Here is a 23,526-nt window from a genome sequence, read left to right as displayed (position 1 = left end):
CCCCCAAAAAAATCTCTTCTGGGTTTGAAAGGTTTTTTTGGGGGGTTAAATTTAGTCAATTTTATTTCAACAAATGGGTCCATGAAAGAAAATCATCTAAACCTAGATATATTTCTAAGGAGCCAAGACAAAATGATTTTATTTCCACTTGACAAAATAAAATTGAGCAAATTCAACAAAAACTTTTTGGTGGTGTGTTGGAAGCGACTGGTGTGAAAGATGACAGCAGGGGAACACAATTCTTCCGCATATGATCAGATTTTAAAAAAAGCCCTTTATCCCCTTCCCCTCAAAATCTCTTCTGGGTTTGAAAGGGGGTTTTTTTTGTGTCAAATTTTGTCAATTTTATTTTGACAAATGGTTACACGAAATAAAATCATCTGGATCAAGATACATTTTTAAGGGGCCAATACAAGCTTGTTTTATTTCCACTTGACGAAATAAAATTGAGCAAATTCAACAAAAACTTTTTGGTGGTTTGAAAGATGACAGCGGGGGAACACAATTGTTATTTCACTCACATTATTCCACATATTGTCAGATTAAAAAAAATGTCCACACCTTTCCCCTAAAAATCTCTTTTTTTTTGTGATGTAATGGGCTGTCAACCTGACACCTTTAAAAGGACAAAATCTTTTCCACAAAATTCACATGATGCCACACTTAATCTATTTTTTTCCCCTTCAAGCCTCTGCACTCAATAGTTTATCTTGCAACGCGACAGTGTCAAAATATTTGAAGTGCACCCCATGGCGGTGATACGTGGCAGAGTAAGACTAGATCCGTCTGCAGGGAAGAAAGTGAAGACCTCAGTCGGGAAGCTTGATAATAACCAACCACTGAGTTCACACGACCTCTCCTGACATCTCCCCTTGAATTTGGTGCACCTGACCCAGCCAATTAAAGGGAAAAAAAAAAAAAACACAAGCCCTGAACAAAGTGCACCAAAGCTGAGACCCGATAATGAAACCCAGAGGTGTTCTTTCAGAATTTTTTTTTTTTTTATTTTGTCTTTCATAATCACACGCGTGACTACTCTGAGTCCAGAATGTTCGCAAATACAGGACGCCCTTCACAGCAACTGATTAATGGTCATCCATACGTGCTCATGTATGGGGGGACAGAAATTGATGAATAATTAAAAGGCACGTTACTAATAGAATTAGGGAAATGAGTAATCGTGTGTGATCGCTTAACTGTGATAAAATGATCTATCATACAAGGATATATTTAGTCACATGCTTTTTTTTTTTTTATATAGGGGTTTGTACATTAGTAGCCTACAGGGAGCGGCGAAACATGCTTATTTAAAAACTGGCTTTTGAAAAATATGAATAAACATGAGAATGAACTAGTGAATCATTAATCTCAATTATTTTACGTACACATTGAAAAATGAGCAGGCGTTTACATTATAAAGAGTCCCATAATAGTTTTTGCATATGCATTTTTTGAGGGGATTTATTTTCACGAATAACTGATTAATTGCCCCGAATGAAGAAAAAAAAAAAGGATTAAAAAAATGAATCCAATAATTTATTTGATGGTCCTTTGATGCTTCCAACTATTATTGGCAAAACGTTTGACGGCTTTGCAATACTTTGTGCTTTACTATTTGTTGACCTTTGCAACAGAGAATAAAATCAGTACAAATCTGCCCTTTTTTTTTATTTTCCCCCTTCAGATTTTTTGTCAGTTTGGGAAAGGGGCGTTTGAATGTCATGATCTCTGTCTTACATTTTTTTTTTTTTTTTGCTGTTTTTAAGAATTCATATCATCTGACTCATCGGTCAGACCCCCCAAAATATAAATACGACTGAAATGAGAATGACTTATGAGTCTATCATTCAAACAAACGATTGGACATTATTTTACGTCAACATCAGACATATTTCGGTTTTTTTTTCTTTTGACGCAGACAGCGTAGACACTTTAGAACGCCTGCTGTGAAAAGAGGCGGAGCCTAAGCCCCGAGTTCTGCCGGTCACAATGAGAGTCAAGATGAAGATAAATGTACATTCAAAGAGGCGCGCAGACAATCGACGGACTTTCAATGTTTCACTTCTCTTACCAGCAGCCTAAATTTTCCTCGGCGAGCCTGTCTGTCACATTCAGTTTCGCCAGCGCTCATTTTAGCCACACACGCACACACACGCACTTGTGTCGAGTGTAAACTACGCGCGTGTCGATTTTTATTTATTTATTTTTTTTAAATAAAATAGGATGAGCACGCACACACTTAACCTATTGCCTTTCCTCTGGCGGTTGCCAGGCAACAGCACACATCCCCAGATTGTTTACAGAGCTTGGTAATATAGTTCATCTCGAAGGGGCGGCGAGACAGGCACAGATGGAAAGATAACAAGAACAAAACGGGGAAGGAGAAACTCTTTGAAACTCACATGACTGTGTTGATTCCGGAGAGCTGTTGGAACATCTGGAGGCCGCAGCCCACCAGAAGTGCTCGCCGCGTTGGGGGGTAGGTCAGAATGCGCCAGATCACCGGGCCATCTGGAGACGTCAAAGCAACACAAATTCAATTCAGTGAAAAGGAAACAAAGTGAGACTTATTGTCCTTTTTTTTTTTTTCTTCAAATCCTTAAATTACCATGGTAGATGGTTTACACGAGTGAATAGGGGTGTAATGAAAAACAATTTGCATTGCAAAATGATGTGAGTGCATCGAATCGAACCAAATTGTTCCACTATAAAATAAACCATCCCTGAATCATAAACACACCCCATGTATCGAATCATCTTTTATTGGAGAGATGCACACCCCCCGCCCCCCCTCCCAAAAAATTACATATAGAGAGAGAGAGAGAGAGATCCTTTTTTTTTTTTTTTTTTTTTTTAAACAGTGCTTTTTGTTCTGCGTCCTCATTGGCGAAAGGACTTGTTGACAAATGTCAACAGTCTCCTTGCCTTGTCTCTGTACCGCTTACCGAATTTACGTTTGAAACAAAACACAGGTTTTTGATCTTTGGTTTCATTCTACAGTACAGTAGAATATTATTTGATATTTGTCACTGATGCTGTCATGGTACACTCGCCTAAAATGCGTGTGGGGCAGCGTGGAATCGGTTTTCACTCAGTGAATGTGGGTGCGTATGGTTATTCGTCTCTTTATGTGCCCTGTGACTAACCGGCCACCAGTTTAAGGGGGCGAATCGCCTTTCGCCCAAGTCAGCTGGGACAGGCTCCGGCAATATGATATACAGACATATACATATGGTCTGTAATTCTAAAGCTGCTGCAGCACGACAAGTAATAAACCAAAAATCCCAATTAAAGCAATTCCCAGTGCATTGAGCCCAGTGAATAATTGGTGAGCACTGTTCAAAGATGATAATAGACAAAAGATCGTACGTTTGCCTCACTGAGCTGTCCGCGGCGCTGATTGCTCTCCACCCGAGCCGCTTTTCGTCTTTTTTTTTTTTTTTTGGTCCGGCTGCACTTTTATCCAAAGCCCGCATTGGCCTTGCCGCCTCTCAGCTTGATCTCCAGCCAGCATGCCGACAAGCAGTTTCCTCTGGGACCCCCACCCCCCTCTCTCCCCCCCCGAGTCTTAATAGGATGAGAAAGCGATTGGACAAGCATGACGGATAGACGAAGGCGAGGTGTGGAGAATAAAGTTTCACGAACCCAATACGGACTCATGAGGGCTGCGCATGTGAAGCCATATATCCGAACGGCAATGGTGTCAAAAAGAGAGCAGCTGCGTGTAGGAGGAGCCTCTTGGGAGCAGATTCCTTTCGAAAGGAAAAGCCCCGGACTCACTCAATAGACATTTACACACTTATCTGTGTCTTTGGGAATCATCGTCTTTGATTGCTTTTGGTTGAGAAATGCTGAAAGCAGCTTTATAGGCATTCAGACAGGGGGCGAAATGAGAAGCACTTTTCTCGGATGAACCCTATGGCCTCGTATAAAACGCTCGCTTTCACGCGTGCAGATTGACTGAGCATCTGTTAACTCACACTTAAAAGTGTACGCGCATAGTGATTTTTGCCACGATCCTGTTCTTGGGTGCCTCCAGCAGGTGGCAGAGGAGGGATTTTCCTCCAGCGTGCACACCCGCTGCCAATGTGTTCATCAAGTTAGCCTTGTATTTAAGGACTTCCTAATCTCCAAGTCTCTGTTGGATTTAAATTAATGACCTTGTTTGCTGCTCGTGCTCAAGTGTTGTTTTGGAGACCTCTCAATCTCGCCATTCTCGTTTTTGCGCTCGAGTTTCTCGCTTATAAGTATTGATATTATTTTGTCTTTTGATTTTGCGCTTGTTTTGTTTCGCTGAAATTGGACTCTTATTTCGTTTATATTCTCAGATTGACGATTATCTTGCCTTTGCAAGCGCTTTTTTGTTTTTTCCTGGCTCTTCGTGACCAGTGATTTCTGTTTCTACTTTGTCGGTGCACCTTTGTCAATAGATAAATATGTTTAATTCCGTATTTTGTTTGTGTCTATGTTTCTGGGTTCTAATCGCCATTCAGTTCGTCCACGAATTGTCAGTTTGGTTCCTCCCACTGTGTTTAACTGTCCCCTCAACTCAACATATCCAATCTTGCTGCAACTGAGCCTTTAATAAAGGGGAAGTGAATTATGAACAGTTCCAAATACCAGTTAGCATTAGCACAAAACCTTATCTGCTGCGGGGAAAAAATGTCAGAAAAAGCCCACTAGAACATCAGAGATGTATTTATGAGAGGCACCTTCATGGCTGCCATTTGGTTTGCCCTAGTTATACTTTTGCCAACACATTATTTGTTTACTTTTACTTCCCCTATCAAAAAGCTTATTTTAGGGCATACGTCAAATTAATTTGGCTAATCCATTTGTTCAGTTAGTATGTTTATAATCTTTATTATTTCTGAACTGCTTGGATTGTTTTTTTTTTCATAAACCATTTACGACAAAGAAAATAAAGACTATCATTCATTTTATACAAATTTTCCCAGGAGCAAACCACAAAATTCCTTACCGTCACCGCTGTGATGTTTATAAAGTTTCTCTGCAATTGATGTTCGCTCCAGCTGGTAATTTCACCACAAATCTAATAAATGCCTAACATCGACTGGCACATTAAATTCATAAATCAGTGCGATTGCCCAATGGTCGTAGAAATATAATCCTAAATGGTGTAAATATTTCCCATGAGCCTGTTATTGTATTTTTTTGGAAATTTTATCAATTTTTTTATTAAGGCCGCGCCACAATATGATGAAGTGCTCTACCCGTCAGACGGGTGAAAAAGAGGAAGCGCTGCTTTCACGATGGCCGGGCCATTTCCTTTGGCGGTAACCTGGTGGAGTATGATCGCTTGATTTCCAGCGAAGCCCGACCGTTATCGGATTAGCCGCGGGGGAAATCAAGATTTATGCGCCTAGGTTCAACTATCCGGAGAGGGCCATCTCATGAAGGAGAGCTTCATTTACTCCCTTTATTGATCAAACAACCATGCTGCTTTTTTTTTAACCCCGAACAATGATGTAAACGAGCATGAGAAAGACATTAGAAACGCGCATAGACTGAAGTTGATGCACTAAGAGAGAGACACACACGTGGCTTCATTTCCTCACTGGAGCACCACCCTGCTGTAATTCAATCTGATGAGATATTGAAAGCGACTGGATGGCGGTGGTGGAAGGCGGGGGCGTGACCCAGCAAAGCCACACGCGTCGTGACTTAGTCTCACAGCGGTGAAATAATTGCCTGATGTCGAAACGCTGTCTAACTTGCATTTTTTACAATTATGCTTTGATGCATCTTCCCTCCGATACAACAAATTACGAGACAGGTCGGCTTGTAATTTCCACAACAGTGCACATGAGTGCTTCTGATGTGAAGCATTACGGGGGCTTTGGAAACAGCTAAGCTAGCTTGATTTTGCTTACCGGGGTTTCTATCATAACTTCGTAACTGCCAATAACTTGACTCAACTTTCTCATTTGAATAACAGGACTGAGAGTGACAGGAGTGAGTTTGAAGCGTAGAAATCAGCAAACACAGGAAACGTGGCTACATTGAATTTATGCTAACAGCATGTTGACACCAAGCACGTTAAAGTGAATGTACAAGATATTTTCAGAAAATAAATAACGTCCACCCAAAATTTAGATGACAGTATTGACCTGCGATACGGGAGTGAGTTTTTAGCATCGAATTATCAAATACAGGAAATATAGTTACATACAGTAGCGTTTATGCTAATAGCATGTTGACACCGAGCACATTACAGTTGAACGGCCAAGCTAGCTTTACATTGCTTACCACGGTTTCTATCATAACTTAGTAACTGTCAATAACCTGACTCGACTTTCTCACTTGACCAACAGGACTGAGAGTGACAGGAGTGAGTTTGAAGCATAGAAATCAGCAAACGCAGGAAACGTGGCTACTTTGAATTTATGCTAACAGCATGTTTACCAACCACGTTAAAGTGAATCTACAAGATATTTTGAGAAAATTAATAAATTACGTCTACCCCAAATTTAGATGACAGGATTGATCTGCGATACGGGAGTGAGTTGTCAGCATCGAATTATCAGATGCAGGAAATAGAGCGACATACAGTAGGATTCATGCTAATAGCATGTTGACACCGGGCACATTCCAGGAAATCAAGCCCCAAAAAATATCGAACATATACAGTGGTACCTCGACTTACGAAATGAATTGGTGCCGGAAGAAATTTCTGAAACTACAAGTAGAGATGCGTTTTCCATGTAAATGCCCTAATCCGTTACAAGCCCCCCCCCCCCCAAAAAAATTCAGATGTTAATGTTTTCTAAAGCATCAAAATATGTAACAAATACACGTTACAATTAGATTATTGCACAATAAACGGGAGTTGTGCATAATGTAAAAAAACAATGAATCGGGTAAAGCAGTGTTTTTCAAACTTTTTTGAGCCAAGGCACACTTCTTTCATTGGAAAAATCTCAAGGCACACCACTAGCTGAAAATGTGAAAAAAAAAAACGCTTATTTGAATAATTAATGTGTTATACTGTTACTATAACCGTTTTTAGCATTGAAGAATGACATTATAACAGCTTGAATTGGAATCAAATGAACACAACAAAAAAAGTATTTTCTCATCTTTCGTCCTGCATTCATGCCTCACAAATTTGCTTGTCTCTCGTCGAAACACAAGGCAATTGGCTAGCTGTTGCTGCTTCCTAGCGGTATGGGAGAGTACTACACGATTACTTTCTGGGCGATACACTGCATAGGCATACAAATTGGATATTTTCCCGCGGCACACCTGACAACGTCTTGCGGCACGGCACAGGGGTTGAAAAACACTGGGGTAAAGAATAAAAATGACGGTCATTTAACTTTTAACTGCGTCCACATCGTTTTTTGCCCCCTTTAGTTCATTTTCTCTCTCAAAAGTGGTTTTTACCTGGTGTTTTGGAAAGAACTGATCCAAGGATGTTTGCTTTTGTTGGTTTTTAACAATCCTTCGAAAATGTCCAAGGCAAACATCAGCATCGTGAGCAATCGCCGGACTGGTGAACACTTTTTCTGGGTGATTCAAATTTACGTAAAACTATCGGAATGCCTCATGGCCTGAGGGACGATTGACGAGGACGTTGCATAGACACATATCTATCTATTTATCCATCTACACACAGAGACACGTACAGTAGATGTCCCTCTTAGCCAATGGGATGCCAGGAAAATGCTCGGTAATAGCCAATGGCAAAGCAGCTATACGAATGTTGCGTTCAGGAAACTCGGAGCTGCGACTTGCAGCTCATACTGTATTTTTACCTTTCGTATCTTGAAATTTCTTTCGTAACAAGAGGCAATATTTTCCTGTTGAGGCGTTTCGTAACTTGAAAATTTCGTATGAAAAGATGTTCGTAAGTAGAGGTACCACTGTATCTTTAAAATCAAATAATGGCAAAATATAATTTGCCCCCCCCAAGCCCCCCACCCTTCTCCAATTATCCTTGGTCATTGCCTTCGAGCTTTCAGGAAACACCCCTCACCCAAACCAATTAAAGAACCTGTTGAGAATAATAAGTCTTGTCGGATGCTTCCATTTGCTGCATGCTAATGTAGCCTAAAGCTGAAAGACGGCAGGTTCCCAAGAGCATAAGGGATGGCTGATTTTCATATTTAGAATGTTCGAGTGTGGTACATTGGTAGCTGACGCATACCGATATGCAATCACGGCACAGGAGGACCTTGAGCATCTGCCAGAAATCAAAGGAGGAAGCCTTAGCAGACGACCTGTCGCTCTCTTCAATTATTCCTCCCAATCTCCTCCTATGATTGTCTCAGAGCAGGATCACCTCCCCTCATACTTGGCCATATTCAAGAGCGGAGGGCTCAAGACTCAAGATGAATAGAAACTAGGAAGTAATTCCTGCTATTTAATTGGTTAAAAAAATGTGTGCAATTGCAAATAGTTGGGGTACTGTATGAGGCTTGCCATATACAGTAACCATCCTGAGCAATCGCCGGACTGGTGAACACTTTTTCTGGGTGATTCAAATTTACGTAAAACTATCGGAATGCCTCATGGCCTGAGGGACGATTGACGAGGACGTTGCATAGACACATATCTATCTATTTATCCATCTACACACAGAGACACGTACAGTAGATGTCCCTCTTAGCCAATGGGATGCCAGGAAAATGCTCGGTAATAGCCAATGGCAAAGCAGCTATACGAATGTTGCGTTCAGGAAACTCGGAGCTGCGACTTGCAGCTCATACTGTATTTTTACCTTTCGTATCTTGAAATTTCTTTCGTAACAAGAGGCAATATTTTCCTGTTGAGGCGTTTCGTAACTTGAAAATTTCGTATGAAAAGATGTTCGTAAGTAGAGGTACCACTGTATCTTTAAAATCAAATAATGGCAAAATATAATTTTGATTTAAGCCCCCCCCCAGTCATAGTTAAAAAAATTATCACACGCACAGAAATATAAATTACTTTTGGCCTTCTCATGGCCTGCAGAGAGAACACATGACCAAAGTGAAATTAATCTAAAACTGTACATTCACCACAAGGACCCCCCTTTTTTTTTGCCCCCCCCAAGCCCCCCACCCTTCTCCAATTATCCTTGGTCATTGCCTTCGAGCTTTCAGGAAACACCCCTCACCCAAACCAATTAAAGAACCTGTTGAGAATAATAAGTCTTGTCGGATGCTTCCATTTGCTGCATGCTAATGTAGCCTAAAGCTGAAAGACGGCAGGTTCCCAAGAGCATAAGGGATGGCTGATTTTCATATTTAGAATGTTCGAGTGTGGTACATTGGTAGCTGACGCATACCGATATGCAATCACGGCACAGGAGGACCTTGAGCATCTGCCAGAAATCAAAGGAGGAAGCCTTAGCAGACGACCTGTCGCTCTCTTCAATTATTCCTCCCAATCTCCTCCTATGATTGTCTCAGAGCAGGATCACCTCCCCTCATACTTGGCCATATTCAAGAGCGGAGGGCTCAAGACTCAAGATGAATAGAAACTAGGAAGTAATTCCTGCTATTTAATTGGTTAAAAAAATGTGTGCAATTGCAAATAGTTGGGGTACTGTATGAGGCTTGCCATATACAGTAACCATCCACTACGCAATGCTACTATTAAAAAAATTATGGGTGTGGGTAGAAATTCATTATTCCAGTCCGCAATTACAATTTCACATTCATGGCATCCATAAATCTTCCCATTAGAAGGCGTGTAAAGCGAGGTGGCTCAATATTCCTCCATCCATGAATGTCACCCTGATAGCCCAATAGGGAGGAATCATGACAGATCTGGCTTGTTCAATTATTCATGAGCTGCTTTAAGAACAGAGCAGCGAAGAGTCAAGTCTTGACTTTCTAGGCTGGCTGACTGGAAAAAGTGATCACGTTCCCGATGAACAACGTAACGAGGAAAAGGGTAGTCGCTTTTGAGCGGTTACAGAAATAATATTTGTGGAGTACTTGTGCATGACTCCTGAGGCACGCCACACATAGAATGACCATTCAGCTTAACCCCTAAACTTAATGGTGAATTGTCAAGTACAGCAGCAAACAAAATCCATGAGCCTAACCCTAAACTCAACCCACTTACACTTTTGACCAAATTTTCACTATTGACCAAAGAAGCACATGAGGCAATTTGTGACTGTCAGTTTTATTCATGAATTTTGGGTCGCTTATGGCAGTCTCAATTCTGCGTTATGTCAAATAGAATGAAAGTGACCCACCTAAAGAAGAATATAATAGACTTTTGTCAATAACTAATGCATGTTAATTGGTTTTTTTTTCGTAAAAAATAGTTTCCAGCGTCTGCGATCTTCGTTGCGCGACACCAGTTTGCTGTACAACAGAGCAGTTTAAAACACGATTTAGCGCCTGACTCGCGTTGCAAATTCTTGCGAGAGTATATTGAGAACCTTGAAAATTGAAACATAACAGAATGCTGGATTATTTTTTCCAGTTCCGTAATCAGTGACTCACTCCTGAAAATACGTTTTGATCAAAAGAAAGTTTTTTTTTTTACGGTCGTGTCGCACCAAGGATATTCGTAAATAAGACTGCGAGAAAGATCATCCCTAGCTAAAATGATTGACAGAAAATACTGGCCATTTTTTTTCAATCTCTAAAGTCTGATGTGAAATCGCGAGACAGCCTGTGCGAGGACATATTTTAACCCTTTCATGCCCCCTGGCACCTCATAACATGGGAAGCTGTCCACTGGAGTAACCGCTGTCCCTCAAAGGGTTAAAAGCAACATGATTGGGCAACATCAGCTTTTCAAAGAGCGTTGCTGGCTGGTGGAAGGATCTTAATTTTAATTAAACATTTTTTGAAAGCCCCAAGATGACCTTCGTGGTGGCTTGAATGAGATCTGGATCGATGCCTTAGTCATGCGTCATTCCTTCCATTGTCTTTGCCTCTCTGGAGGATGAAGAGGAGTCACACTGTCATGTCCCTCTCTTTGATATTTTTTCTTACAGAGATACTAGACGAAGCCGGTAAGGACACAGGGACTAGCGATCTTGACTGACGATATCGCACTTTTCTCTTTGCTTGTCTCCGGAGGGCTTGAGGAGGAGATCCTGCGTCACTGCTTGCAGGCAGGTGTGAACATAGACGTGCACCTGCTGGAATTGAATGCACACAGATTGTTGGCGATTTGCGCAGGGGCGGGGATGAATCCTGGAGCTACTTTTCACACAATTGGCATTTTTTTTTCAGCTCTGCTAAAACAATCACACGCTACTCAACGCGTCATGAGCGCATTGATTTTGTACGACAATACAATAATGAATGCTGAGCACCCAGAAGTGCTTGCTAATATGTAAAAGATCAATGCCGTTTTTCAACTATAATGAATAGGCAATTGATGCTGGGTAGCGCTGCACAAAAGATTCATCCGGAGCATTCAAATTTGGATCAGCATGCCTGCACATAGAAGCCAATTACTCGAGTGAAGATGGAGATGATTCCGTCCTCTTCTTCTTCCTCAGCTATCCCAGTTATGCAGTCTCCTCTAATTTCCCAGTTGGGGCTCCTTGTTTTGTCATCCTCTACCCCAGTGGTCCCCAACCCCCGGGCTGCGGAGCGTTATTTGGTGCCGGACCGCACAGAAAGACTAAATAACTTGCATTATTTCCGTTTTATTCATTTCGGGATCTGAAATGTATTTTATTTTGAAAAATTACCAGATTCTCTGTTAAATCCGTCTACAGTATGTCACTCTTGACGCGGCGCTTTTCGGTCACATGATAGGTTACCGCGAAAATGAAACCCGAGAGCTAGCAAAACAAGTAAAAAAAAAAACAAACGTCTTTGGAAAGTTCCTTTGGGAAGGGGAAAAGGCCCAGCCAGGAGACAGAAGAGGAGCCTACGACTTTCAAGAAAAAGAAGGCTACATTTAAAATAAATCAAGTCAGTTTGCGTCCCTCTATTTTGTTATCCCCAAAGTGAAGAGGCAACAATGGTCTCATTATGACTTCTTGTATGGATTTAAACAGGCTCGGGCCCCCCACGGTGGAGTTTCATAAAAATGCTCAAACAGCGTGAATTATTAATCGTCACCGAGAGAAATAGAAGCTGCAGCGGACGGAGAGGGAAAACTCAGTTATTGTATTACCATGTGGTAGTGTGCATGAAACGGGGCATTCAGATTCACGAAACATTTGTTAAACACACTTCTCGATCCCTGCTAACAGAAATAAATCTGACATGACTGACATCCGATTCGACTCCGAGACCGACAACAGAAGCTCTCCTCGACCCAAATCGATCCCCTCGCCTACATTTCAATAACTCACATTCAAAATCCCGCAAGCAATGTTTACCATTGACAATATTCCAAGTTGAAGCCATCAATATAACACAAACTATGATCTCTAAACAGTTTAACATAATTTCCAATGACGTTACACATCAAATAAAAAGTCTAGAGACTCTTAAAAAAAAATGACTCACTTGTAACTTCCACTAACAACCCAGGCTAAACTCCCTGGCAAACAAAGATCTTAGACCAGTTGAGATGCATCACTTGAACCACACTTCCTTAATGCGAATTACTACATTCCGATTAGCCACAGGGCTTTGGCGGCATGTTGTGGTATCTTAGCATTACAGGAGGAAATCAAAAATACGCAGCTACTCAAATCATTGCTTTGACGCCATTTGTGGCATCCTGGTGCCAAGCAACTATGTTGAAGTGAAAGAAGAACTTCATTAAGTCAGGCCATAGCCCTATCTAATCGACAAAAGTGCCATTTTGAGGCATCTATAAATCATTTTAAACCTTTTTGGGTGGCTGATTTTTGCCAAAACATGACACACACGCACACACACACACGTGGGCCAATAAAAGGCTAATAGGAAAGTAGTAATTGTATAATAATTAACACCAATAATTAAATAATTAACACCAAATCATCTGTAAGCCATTTTTTAAAGTGTAATGTTTAATTTCTACTGAAGCGTTTAGGGAACATACGGTATATTTTTCTTTTAAACTATTATTACAGGAAATTATAACCACTGTTACTCGCAAATATGTTTTGATTGACTTTAGTTTCATGTTCGGTCTTGTTTTCCTGTGTCCCATCTTGTCTTTCGGTTTTCATTTCCTGGTCTCATCAGCCCCGTTTCTTGTGTCAGCCAATCAGCTTCAACTTCAAGCTAGTTTTTGTAATTTATTTTTTTTTTTTTTGATTACGCCTGCTGTCCTGCATTTGGTTCCACTTTTGCCTCTCCATCCACCACGAAAACCCACGTTTCTCTGTCAAAGGCTTTCCTGACGCAATCATGTAACCTTTATCGCCGAACTACACAACAAATAAAAGGACACAGTGTTCCCATCGGTCAATGTCTAGACATGCCCTTTTTTTTTTGACATACAGTCTATTTTCTTGGGAGTTCACGTGAGTCAGCGCGGTGTTCCGATTGCAACAAACAGGCCCTGCCTCAGAAATCAATGAGTTCAATACAGTGAACGATCAAGTTTCACACGAAGAATGACAACATAATGACTACTGAGAAGGCTCCCCCAGCCTCCTCCACAAACCTTTCAGTCATTCTCAATGACAATCCACCCACTTTGTTAAAGAAAATCAAGTGGCCACTCCGACCTTTTTTTTTTCTTCCCTCATTGCATCCTTCGGACAGCAAAACGCTGAGAAAAATCCTAAATGTCACCTAAATACACATCACATCCGCTTTCGATTCAAGATTCACGTCCTGTCTGAATAACTATTGGCAGGTCTGCCATTCCTGTGATGATAATTCTATCATTATCAGATTGTTGACCCGAGTGGATTTTGCACCTCCATCAAAATCTTTAAGTGCGTGTGCATGTGCGTGTTGGAGGGAGTGGATCAAAAGGTGATATGCACTTTAATCGTTTGAGGTGAGAGGGAGAGAAAAGGGATGGAGGGGAAAGTGCTGTTGCCATGGTAACGGGCATGTCATCGGTGGGGCATGGTGAAAACATGCCCGCACGCACTTTACTTTTAGTAGGTGGCCAATCACATTGGAGGATTTTAGGCTGAGTGTCTCAGGGTCAAACGTTAATTGCCGGCTTTTGTGATGTGAAATGTTCTCTTCCTAGTCAAGATATTTTAAACAACGGTGCGGCGCAAGCAGCGTTCGTGTTTCAATACGCTAAGAGCTAGTACGCAAGTGTTAAGATCGCACAATATTTTACTTGAATGTCAAATTAGTTTCGAGGTTAGATTTAGTGCATTGTAGACTTCAGTAATGTCAAGAAGTATTTTAAAGGGCCCTAAAGCACATTGAGGGAAGTATTAAAAAAAAAAAAAAAGAAGAAGCAGGAAATTAAAGCAGCAAATTAGAGTCCCAAAATAGTTCGACGCTGGAATCAATGTACTTTGCAGTGTAATTGCTTTGCTTTAATGATGCCAAGGTATTTGGCGGACAGCCGCAAGCACACACTAAACAAAAACAATACAAAGGGACGCTAAGTCCTTCCCAGTCTTTTTTTTTTTTTTCATTATAATAATGCAAATCACAGGCAGGGCTAAATGTATCACAAACAAACAACTCGCCAACCGTCAATATGCTATTTAAACAGGAATCGTTCCAACACAGTTAACCGGTAGGACTCCACTTGATAATACTGATGGAAACTGCAGGAGATGCCGAAATGGAAAAAAAAAAAAGAACCAGCTGAGTACACAATGAGCCTGCCACTGTGTGTGTGTTTTCACACGAGCATGCGCGTGTGTGTGTGTGTGTGTGTGTGTGTGTGTGTGTGTGTGTGTGTGTGTGTGTGTGTGTGTGTGTGTGTGTGTGTGCGTGTGTGTGTGTAAAATGAAGGTTCCTCTTCACTGCAGGCCACACGGCCCCAAGAGGATGTTTGGATGGCACTCCTGGCAGACACATGGTGTTCTCAGTTGTCAAGGTTGATAAGATATGGGATGAAAGTGATTCCCTCGCCTCTCTTCGGTGACTGGTCACAGCACCGGGGGCGATATATGTGTGTGTGTATATGTATGTGTGTCTGTGTATGCCAAGAAAAAAAATACTGCCGGATTACTGATCACTCTTCATTATTGTCAAGGCAGTCGGCCCACAGTCGTATGAGATATTGTTGAATGAATGCAAGATGCAAAAACACTCAATGACTTAGATTCCACTGTCGTAACCTCACTGTGGGACTCGTCAGACCCACATTTCGGGGAGGTTAGCTGGCGCGTAAATAAGCTGAAAAATCAGATGCCTACAACCTCCCACTCGCACTGATAATCACAAGAGCCAAGTAGCTAGCAACAACCACAAAAGGGTGTGAAGTGTGGTACCTTTTATGTTATTTATTTTCTATGGAAGTGTCTCACAACCCCCTTCATACAGAAACTAAAATATTGTACACGTTTAGTGTTTGTAAGCCGGCTTTATTGCCTTTCCTGAGACATGTGAATAATGTTCCTTGGCAGAGTCGGCTGTCAGTGAGAGGGAACAGAAGGAAACGCTTGGCAGGAACATGTGTTGTATGCATACGTACCGTAGAACATTTTCACTTTGGAGGCACACAGACCTCAAGTGGAACTGTTTTATCATGAACATGTCACAATCTTGTACACAAAGTACTACCAAAAAAATACTTAGCTCTATAAGTACCACAATCATGACCAAAATTAGCCCTTTCATTCACCCTGTAACCCGGTAACATGATAAGCCGTCCACTGTATTAACCACTGTCCGTGAAAGGGTTAAAACTTAACTCAACTGTATTTATAGAGCACTTTAAAACAACCACCACTGTATACAAAGTGTTGTACATGGAGCTAATATCATTTATACAACAATAAACAATAAATTAATCACAAAAACAGTAGAAAGCACAAAAACAGTAAAACTAAGTCATGCTGGGTCAAAAGCCAAATAATACAAATGAGTTTTGAGACGAGTTTTAAAGATGGGCAGTGAGGGGGCTTCCCGAATGTTCAGTGGGAGGTCATCAATGGAAAAGGCTCGAGCCCCTCTTAACCTCCACTTAGTTCTTGGTAGCTCTAATATTGTCTGGTCCGTAGACCTGAGGCAGCTGTGGAGGGGTGGAGGAGCTCAGAGAGGTAATGTGGAGCGAGGCCATTTAAAGATTTGAAAACAAATAATAGGATCTTAAAAAGAACTCTAAAATGTACAGGGAGCCAGTGAAAGGATGCCAGAGTAAGAGTTATGTGCTCCCTCTTACGAGTACCAGTCAAGAGGTGAGCAGCAGCATTCTGAACCCACTGGAGACGCTTCATGGAGGATTGGGTGACTCCGAAGCAAAGTGCATTTCAGTAATCCAGCTGGGATGTGATGAAAGCATGAATTACTTTTTCAAAGTGCTCATAAGCAAGGAGAGGTTTTACTTTAGCCAGCTGGCTAAGATGAAAGAAGCTGGATTTAACAAAGGCACCAATTTGCCAGCCCAATTTAAAATCACTGTCCAGTTTAAGACCCAAGTATGAGACTGTTGACTTAAGATAAAGAGCCACGGGGCCCAAGTCTATAGGATGGGATGTACAAGGGCCACTGGGACCAAACACTATCACTTCTGTCTTATTTTTCTTATTGAAATTCAAGACATTATGTGCCATCCAGGTCTTGGTTTCCTCCAGGCAGGATAAAAGTGGCGTTCATGAGAAGGCATCTTTTTTGCTCAGTGGGACATAGATCTGACAGTCATCTGCATAGCAGCGGAAGGAAAAACCATGTTTCCTTAAGATGAAACCCAATGGGAGCAGACGCAGTGAAAACAGCAGAGGCCCCAGAATTGCGCCCTGTGGAACACCACTTGACAGTGAGGCAGTACAAGAAAGTTAAATACAACTAAATTGTACTCGGGTAGTGATTCTCACGTGGCACTAAAGGAAGCCCGTGTGTACCACACTTCCACTATATTCGAAAAAACAAAACACAATTGTACTTGCTACCCCCCACTCTCATGCTCACCTCCTCCGCCGTCCTTCTCCTCCTCCTCGATGCTGTTCTTGATGCTGTCATACTCCTCGTCGATGTTCTGATTTCCTCGTATCTGGCTGAGAACGCGTCGGGCCTTCTGGGTTTGTCCGCGCTGGATCAGCCAGCGAGGGCTCTCGGGCAGGAAGAGGAAGCCCACAAACTGGAGAACGGCGGGTAGCACTGAAAGGCCCAGCATGTACCTGGCAGGCGGAAACAAGACTTTCATAACCATTCTCCTGTAATTCCATGGTTTTGACAGGAAGCTTTTTAACTGAGGTCCGGCTATTTCCTTGCAAGCAACGGGTGGCTCATTAAAATTTAACCCTGGGGGAGAAATGTCAAGCCTTAATTTAGAGCCCTCTGCTGGAAATTGCCTTCACATTTACTGCGATTTAATGCACATCACATACAGAATAATGTAAACTATTCCTAAAACGCGAATAGTAACACGTGATTAGAACTTGCACCAGTAAAAATCGTAGGTATCAATAGGTGGCTACAGCATGCTACTTTTTGAGTTGCGTGACTTAGACAATGCTAAGCTAATGTTCAGTCTTTATTACCTTGAATAGGACAGTTGCCCTCCGCCACGTAGGCATGTGAGCCTGCTCTAGTCGACCATATAATCCTCGTGGCCCATTCTGGAACTAACAGACTTTGACAACTTTGAGTGGACCTGACACTATTTTCTGTCTCTTAACCCTTTCAGGGACAACGGTTACTACAGTGGACAGCTTAAAATGTTATCAGATTACAGGGTGCATGAAGGGGTTAAATACAACATCGGTTGGGTTTTGATCTGATGGATGTCAACACATTGGATGTCAAATCCAAACTACAGAACAGAACAGGCTTACCTACCCCCTAGCACGCACGCAAAGCAAATTCATTGAATGATCATCGTGAGAGGAAATTGCCGTTGAAATCTCTGCGTCCACTTGAATGCACAATCAGCGTTCAACATGTTCTGACAAAAAGACTGCTTGGAAATCCCGTAATTACTGGAGAGTAAAGTATAGTAGGGGAAATGAGGAGAGCAAAGACTAATTGAAAGGGGCCAGCGGCCGTGAAAATGAAAGTAGCAGACACGGCGCGCTGACAGGCGTGCCTAAATTTCAACACAAAAAGGCTTTTCTTCTGCTGCTCAGGCAAAGGCATCAAGGAGAGCTGCACCTTTCATGCACCTGCAGGAATCACGGCAACTGATTATTCATGGGTGACTCTAATCGGCAAACATCAGGGCTGATGTGGCAAGTCACTGCAAATGTTCAAGGTTGGCTCGTAGATATGTTGACATTTAGATTTGAGCCCGAGTGAGATCCTCCGACATTTGATATAATGAAGGAATCATATCATCTATCATATGTGAAAGGCATTGAGGGACCCCAGTTTGAGACGAGATGTTCTGCGCTGTTCTGACCTCCATCCGTCGCGCCGCACGTAGCTGAAGGCGCCGTCCACCAAGCTGGCGGTGAACTGCCCGCCGGTGATGAAAAGGGTGTTCACCGTCACCAGCTGACCGCGGAGGTGCGGCGGCGACGCCTCTGCGATGTAGACGGGCACCGTCATCGAGGCGATGCCTGCCGAAGGGAGAAATAGTTCGCGAGGGTTAACAAGCACACATCTGAACGTGTGGAGACTTTGTTTACAGCCGAGCAAAAAGAAATGCACGCATTCTTTTTGAACTTTTCGTGACAGAGAAACCTTCCAACATAATAGCGCACGGAAGGCCATGCTGCTCTGTAAAGGTTAAAGCGGGAGTCTGCAAGGCAGAGTAAGATGAGCTCAGACTAAACACTACTCTGTTTGTCCATCCTAAGGCCACGACTCAAACAAGAGTGTGGACACAAGACCACCATGTTCTCTAGCTTGCTCTTGATCATTTCTATTAATAGCCTGCTTGCTATGCACCACCCCACCACCCTCTCCGCCATCAAATTCATCACAATCACCATCCCCATCATCATCATCCCCATCCCTTTCCCCTTCTTCCTCCCAACAACACTGTGCCCCGATGGCCTACGTGGCTACCTGTTGCCATGGCAACCCCATCTCAGGAAATGAGGCAGGTCACCTCCAGTCGGGCACCGCATGGCGGCAGCTTTTTGGGACGACAAATCCAATAACAGAGGGAGAGGGAGTGAGAGAGAGAGAGAGAGAGAGAGCAGGAGGAGGATTTAACTTGTTTCCCTCCACAGGGGCCCACCAGAAGAGTTGTAATCTTTGCATCGTCAAAAAAAAACAAAAAACATGAAGATTCTAAGACGGCTGTGAGGTTAGATAGCCGATAACCCTGATTGAAACAAGAAGTCTGAGTCAGACGTAACAGTCCAAGTCGCCAGTGTCCAATCGAACAATTGGCTGAGCTGTTTTATCTGATAACACTCCCTGTGTGAAGACTGAAAAACGATTCAAGAACAGGCAGGAACCGATGACGGTCCAGGCCTGCAGGAGCAAATCAATTGTGGTGTGTTTAGAGGCAAAAAGATTCGGATTGTGTCAGGAGGAGGATTTAACTGCTTGTTGTGTTTTATTTCCCTCCATGGGGACCCGCCAGAAGAGTTGTAATCCTCGCATCGTTAAAAACAAACAAACAAACAAACATGTAGATTGCAAGGTAGATGGGAGGTTGACTGGCCGATAAACCCTTTTCAAATAAGTGGTCTGAGTCCGACTTAACAGTCCAAGTCGCCAGTTTCCAATCGAACAATTGGCTGAGCTGCTTTATCTGAAAATCATTGTGTAAAGACTGAAAAATGATTCAAGACCAAGCAGGAACTGATTATAGTCAAGGCCTGGAGGAGCAAAGCAATTATGGTGTATTTAGAGGCACAAAAATTTGTATTGTGTCATTATCCAAATATTTATGGTCGGTGTAAAATTTAGTCCAGGTGCACCTCATGTACTGGCTGGTGGTTTTGCACATCAAAAACTGACCCAAATGTGTTTATGGTGCAATGTTTGCATGCACAAGCAACAATGCCTCCATCTGTATTCTCCTCATTAAACCAATTTCCTGTCTTCTCTGCCGCTTTCGCCTCCCCTGTCGCCCTTGTTTCTTCCGAACCGAGCCGTTTGGATTTCACTCGGGCGACGGCCAGCCGATACGAGCGAGGCGCTCGGGCGAGACGGTGACTAATGATTGTGTCCGTTTCACTTCTTTTCAGAGTTGAAAACACGGAATCAGCCAATACCGCTGCCGCCGGCAGAAAGGTCAAAAGTCACTTGACATTTTCAGCTGTGGTAAACAAGAGAGAGTGAGGCTGTCTCTTGATGGAACAACACTACTCAAAGCATTTTCAGCTTTGGTTCGTATCAAATGTTCAGTGGAGAAATGTTCTACAGTGAAACTCCTCTACAACGAAATCGTGTTTGCGGCAAGAAATTTTTCACAACAGGGGGTTTTTCACTGTAGCAAATTTGGTCTCAGATGTAAGCACACACACACCCACCCACACAAACATATGTGTACACGCACACAAACGTATGTGTACTCTATTTTTATTCCAATAGTGCATAAGTATGAGCATACACTTATTTGACACTTCATATTGTCAGTGTAGAAAGAAAAAAAGGTAAAGAAATTGCGAAATTTACAATCAGCATTCACTTTCACTTACATCAATTTCTTGGATCATGTCATTTATTTTGCTTGCTCCGTCTTTCATTTTGATCACTTTTAACCTCTCTTCCAGCATCAGAGCTCTTCTTGTCTTAGCTGCTTGACATCCAAAGGTCCTTTTGTAGCCATTTTAGCATTATAACGTCCACGCTCGTCTGAATCTAACAATAACAAATATTTCTGGACCCGGTGGCTTTTCTTTCCACCATCTCACTGTCTCTACCTAACCCTAACCCAAGACAGCGTTGCTCAGCTGATGTTCATGCAATGAACTTTTAAACCAGCCACACCTCGTAGTTCTGGCCACAGTTAGCTTTCGAAGGCTAAAAACGTTACGCTAACTGGAGCGCTAATGAGAGAGAAGCGCTCCAGTTAGGTCCCTCTTGGCAATGGCAGAGCAGCTATGAGTTTGTTGAGTCCAGGAAACTCGCAGCTGTGACCGAAATAAACATCGTTCACTATGTAAACCAGTGTGGTGGTTGCTGTTTCCTTTTTTTGAACGAAGCAGTAGAGGTCGCTGTTGGATAAGACTTCGTTGTAGTGAATGTCTTCGCGAGGCTGGAGCAGACAAAATGATTTCGTATAACGCAACAGGGGGTTTTTCGTCGTATGGGGGGCAGGAGAATGGGAATTGTGTTAATGCATGAAGATTTTTTCACATAAGGGGGTATTTTCGCCCATGTAGGTTTCGTTCTAGAGGAGTTTCACTGTACTCATCTTCCTCTAGAAAAACACCACCACAAGCGTGCACCGCTGGTGTTCACATTGTTGTTAACGCGCACAAAAGTCATTGTCGTCTCAAAGTGGCCTGCCAAGGCTCCAGGCGCACACACTTGATCAGAGGCAAATACTTCACTCAGCCCTCCATCAGTGACAGCGAGGATGAAGCAAGCTAATTAGGATTCCAAGACAAGGCAGGGGAAAAAGCAGAGTGAAAACTCTCCCGGAGAAGGAAGTTGTCAAATGGAGGGATAAAAAAAAAAACATCCCGAGTAGTGATTTAATCTGGCGGAGAGAAATAGAATCGTATGTCCAGTCATAATCATATCTGTTTTGTCTCAAATTGAGTTGCAATGAAAGTCGGGGATGAAACCGTGTGGAGCAGAGCCTGGACATCGATAATCACTACAAAAAGAAGCCTGACACAATGTTCAATTTCTGCATGAAATGAAACAAAGTCACACTATATCAAAAACTCCATAAAGCTCATCAGTACAGCACTCATATTAGTCATCCTGAGGAGAAAGAATATATGCCTGTTAGTACTTTGGTGTTGTCTGTCTACATGCTACACCTTTGCTTAAAGGGTTAAAGCTCTGCAACATCCATGGTATTAGCGTTAGCGTTCAGCTAACAAACAGAAAGGCAAAGCTATGTGGTTGTTTTCAATGCACATTGTTTTAAGTTTAGTTTGACAGTCAACTTCAACTGGGAGTGGCATTAAAATACGTGAAGGCCCTTTTTTGATGACTTGGTCACTATTTGCCAAATTTGAAGCGCATTCCGTTGAGTTCACCTACCTTCATCTTACGTCCCCGTGGCAACAGGTTTTGTCACTTTCCGCTATCTTATTAAGCCACAATCTCACTTTTTGTGCTCCTTTTAATTGAAATATAGGAATCGATTCTTACAAAGTATCATTATTGGTGCTTGAAAGGGATAACTGGCCAGGAGATGACTAAACAGAGGCCTTAGACTGGATGAGGAGAAGCAAAACAGACAACCGCGAACGTGACATTTCCTGGTTGGATAAACAGTTTCCCTGACCTTTTCGGGGCTGGTTCGTTTCAAAAAAATGCAAAGTGTCTCCGTTTTGGAATGTAAATGTGAGAATGCAATTGACAGTTCTGGGCCCGCAATAATAGCACGCGATGAAAAAAACAAGTTTCCTTAATAGCATCTTTGGCGGCTAATTGCCGTTTCCGGAATGTGTTTCCTGTTCCATCAAAGTCTGGTTCATGCACGCTTGTGTAATGAACACATTTGCATGGGGGAAGAGCTCGACAGCAAGGGGCGGAGGATGTGAAATTAACAAGCAAAATGACCTAATGAAGGACTTGGTGATTAGGTCTCCTTTTGCCCCCCCTGCCACCTGCAAACAAACAGCTTGATTGTGTTGTATTCATCCTCATTTCGGAACTGCTCATTTGCAAAAGGCAAGTTGATTTATTAGAAATTGTAGCTCTTTTTTTTTCCCCTGTAAAAATAAAAGCGAGCAATCTGCTCATCATTTCCTACTTCGGGGAAATGTGTCGAATTGTGATCAAAAAGCAAACGGCGCCGAAGAAATTTGGCAGAGGAGAAAGTGGAAGGAGAGGTCAGCTGCAATATCTGACATCAAATGGAGGCAATCAACACTAAAAGCGTTCAGCGAGTTGTCTAACAGCCAGAAGTGTGCGGCTCGGTGGGCACAAGGCCCAAGCTGTGTAATTAGCAAGTACGCTAATTGCAAATACCAGGGCTGGGGGAGGAGGAGTTGCAAAACGCTTGACTTCTCCGTGCTGTATTTTTAACCCTGATTCATTTACAGGCGTGATCAACAGATTTGTACGCTTCACACCTTGACGTGAGCAAAATTCGATTTTTAAAACAGAAACTATCTGCTGATAAGGTGAAGAAAGAAAATCTCAGTTAACCCTTTCGGGGACAGCAGTTACTGCAGTGGACAGTTTATCATGTTATCAGGTTACAGCAGGGGTGTCAAAGTCAAATGGACGGAGGGCCAAATAAAAATTTTTGCTGCAAGCCGAGGGCCGGACTGATCGAATGTTCATTGAAAATTTTAAAAATAACCACATATTGTTTATTGAACCAAATTTAATTGACTGAAAACCTAACAAATACATTCCAATAGGGTCAGATAAATAAAGCAACATTTTTTTATGGCTATGTCAGTAAACTTTAATTTTCAACAGGCACAAAAAATTTCCTTTGTATAAAAATACCCATAACATGAATGAAAGAAGC

At 42.3% G+C, this 23,526-nt stretch overlaps 1 protein-coding gene across 2 annotated transcripts in view; it reads right to left on the bottom strand.

Moving 5' to 3' along the window:
- The window catches only part of LOC109531861 (proton myo-inositol cotransporter), a 39,396-nt gene that overhangs the window by 9,391 nt on the left and 6,479 nt on the right, over positions 1-23,526 (bottom strand). For both annotated transcript variants that reach the window (XM_019896388.1, XM_019896387.1), the window contains 3 exons: positions 18,358-18,517; positions 16,929-17,137; positions 2,403-2,511 (listed from right to left, as the gene is read on the bottom strand). In XM_019896388.1, coding sequence (XP_019751947.1) covers positions 2,403-2,511; positions 16,929-17,137; positions 18,358-18,517 — 478 coding nt within the window. The remainder of the gene's footprint in view (positions 1-2,402; positions 2,512-16,928; positions 17,138-18,357; positions 18,518-23,526) is intronic.

The sequence above is a fragment of the Hippocampus comes genome, unplaced genomic scaffold, assembly GCF_001891065.2.
Source record: "Hippocampus comes isolate QL1 unplaced genomic scaffold, H_comes_QL1_v1.1 scaffold196, whole genome shotgun sequence".
In the NCBI taxonomy this organism is placed as follows: Eukaryota; Metazoa; Chordata; class Actinopteri; order Syngnathiformes; family Syngnathidae; genus Hippocampus; species Hippocampus comes.
Note: the sequence above shows the minus strand (reverse complement) of the source record. Positions and strands in the feature narration are given on the sequence as shown.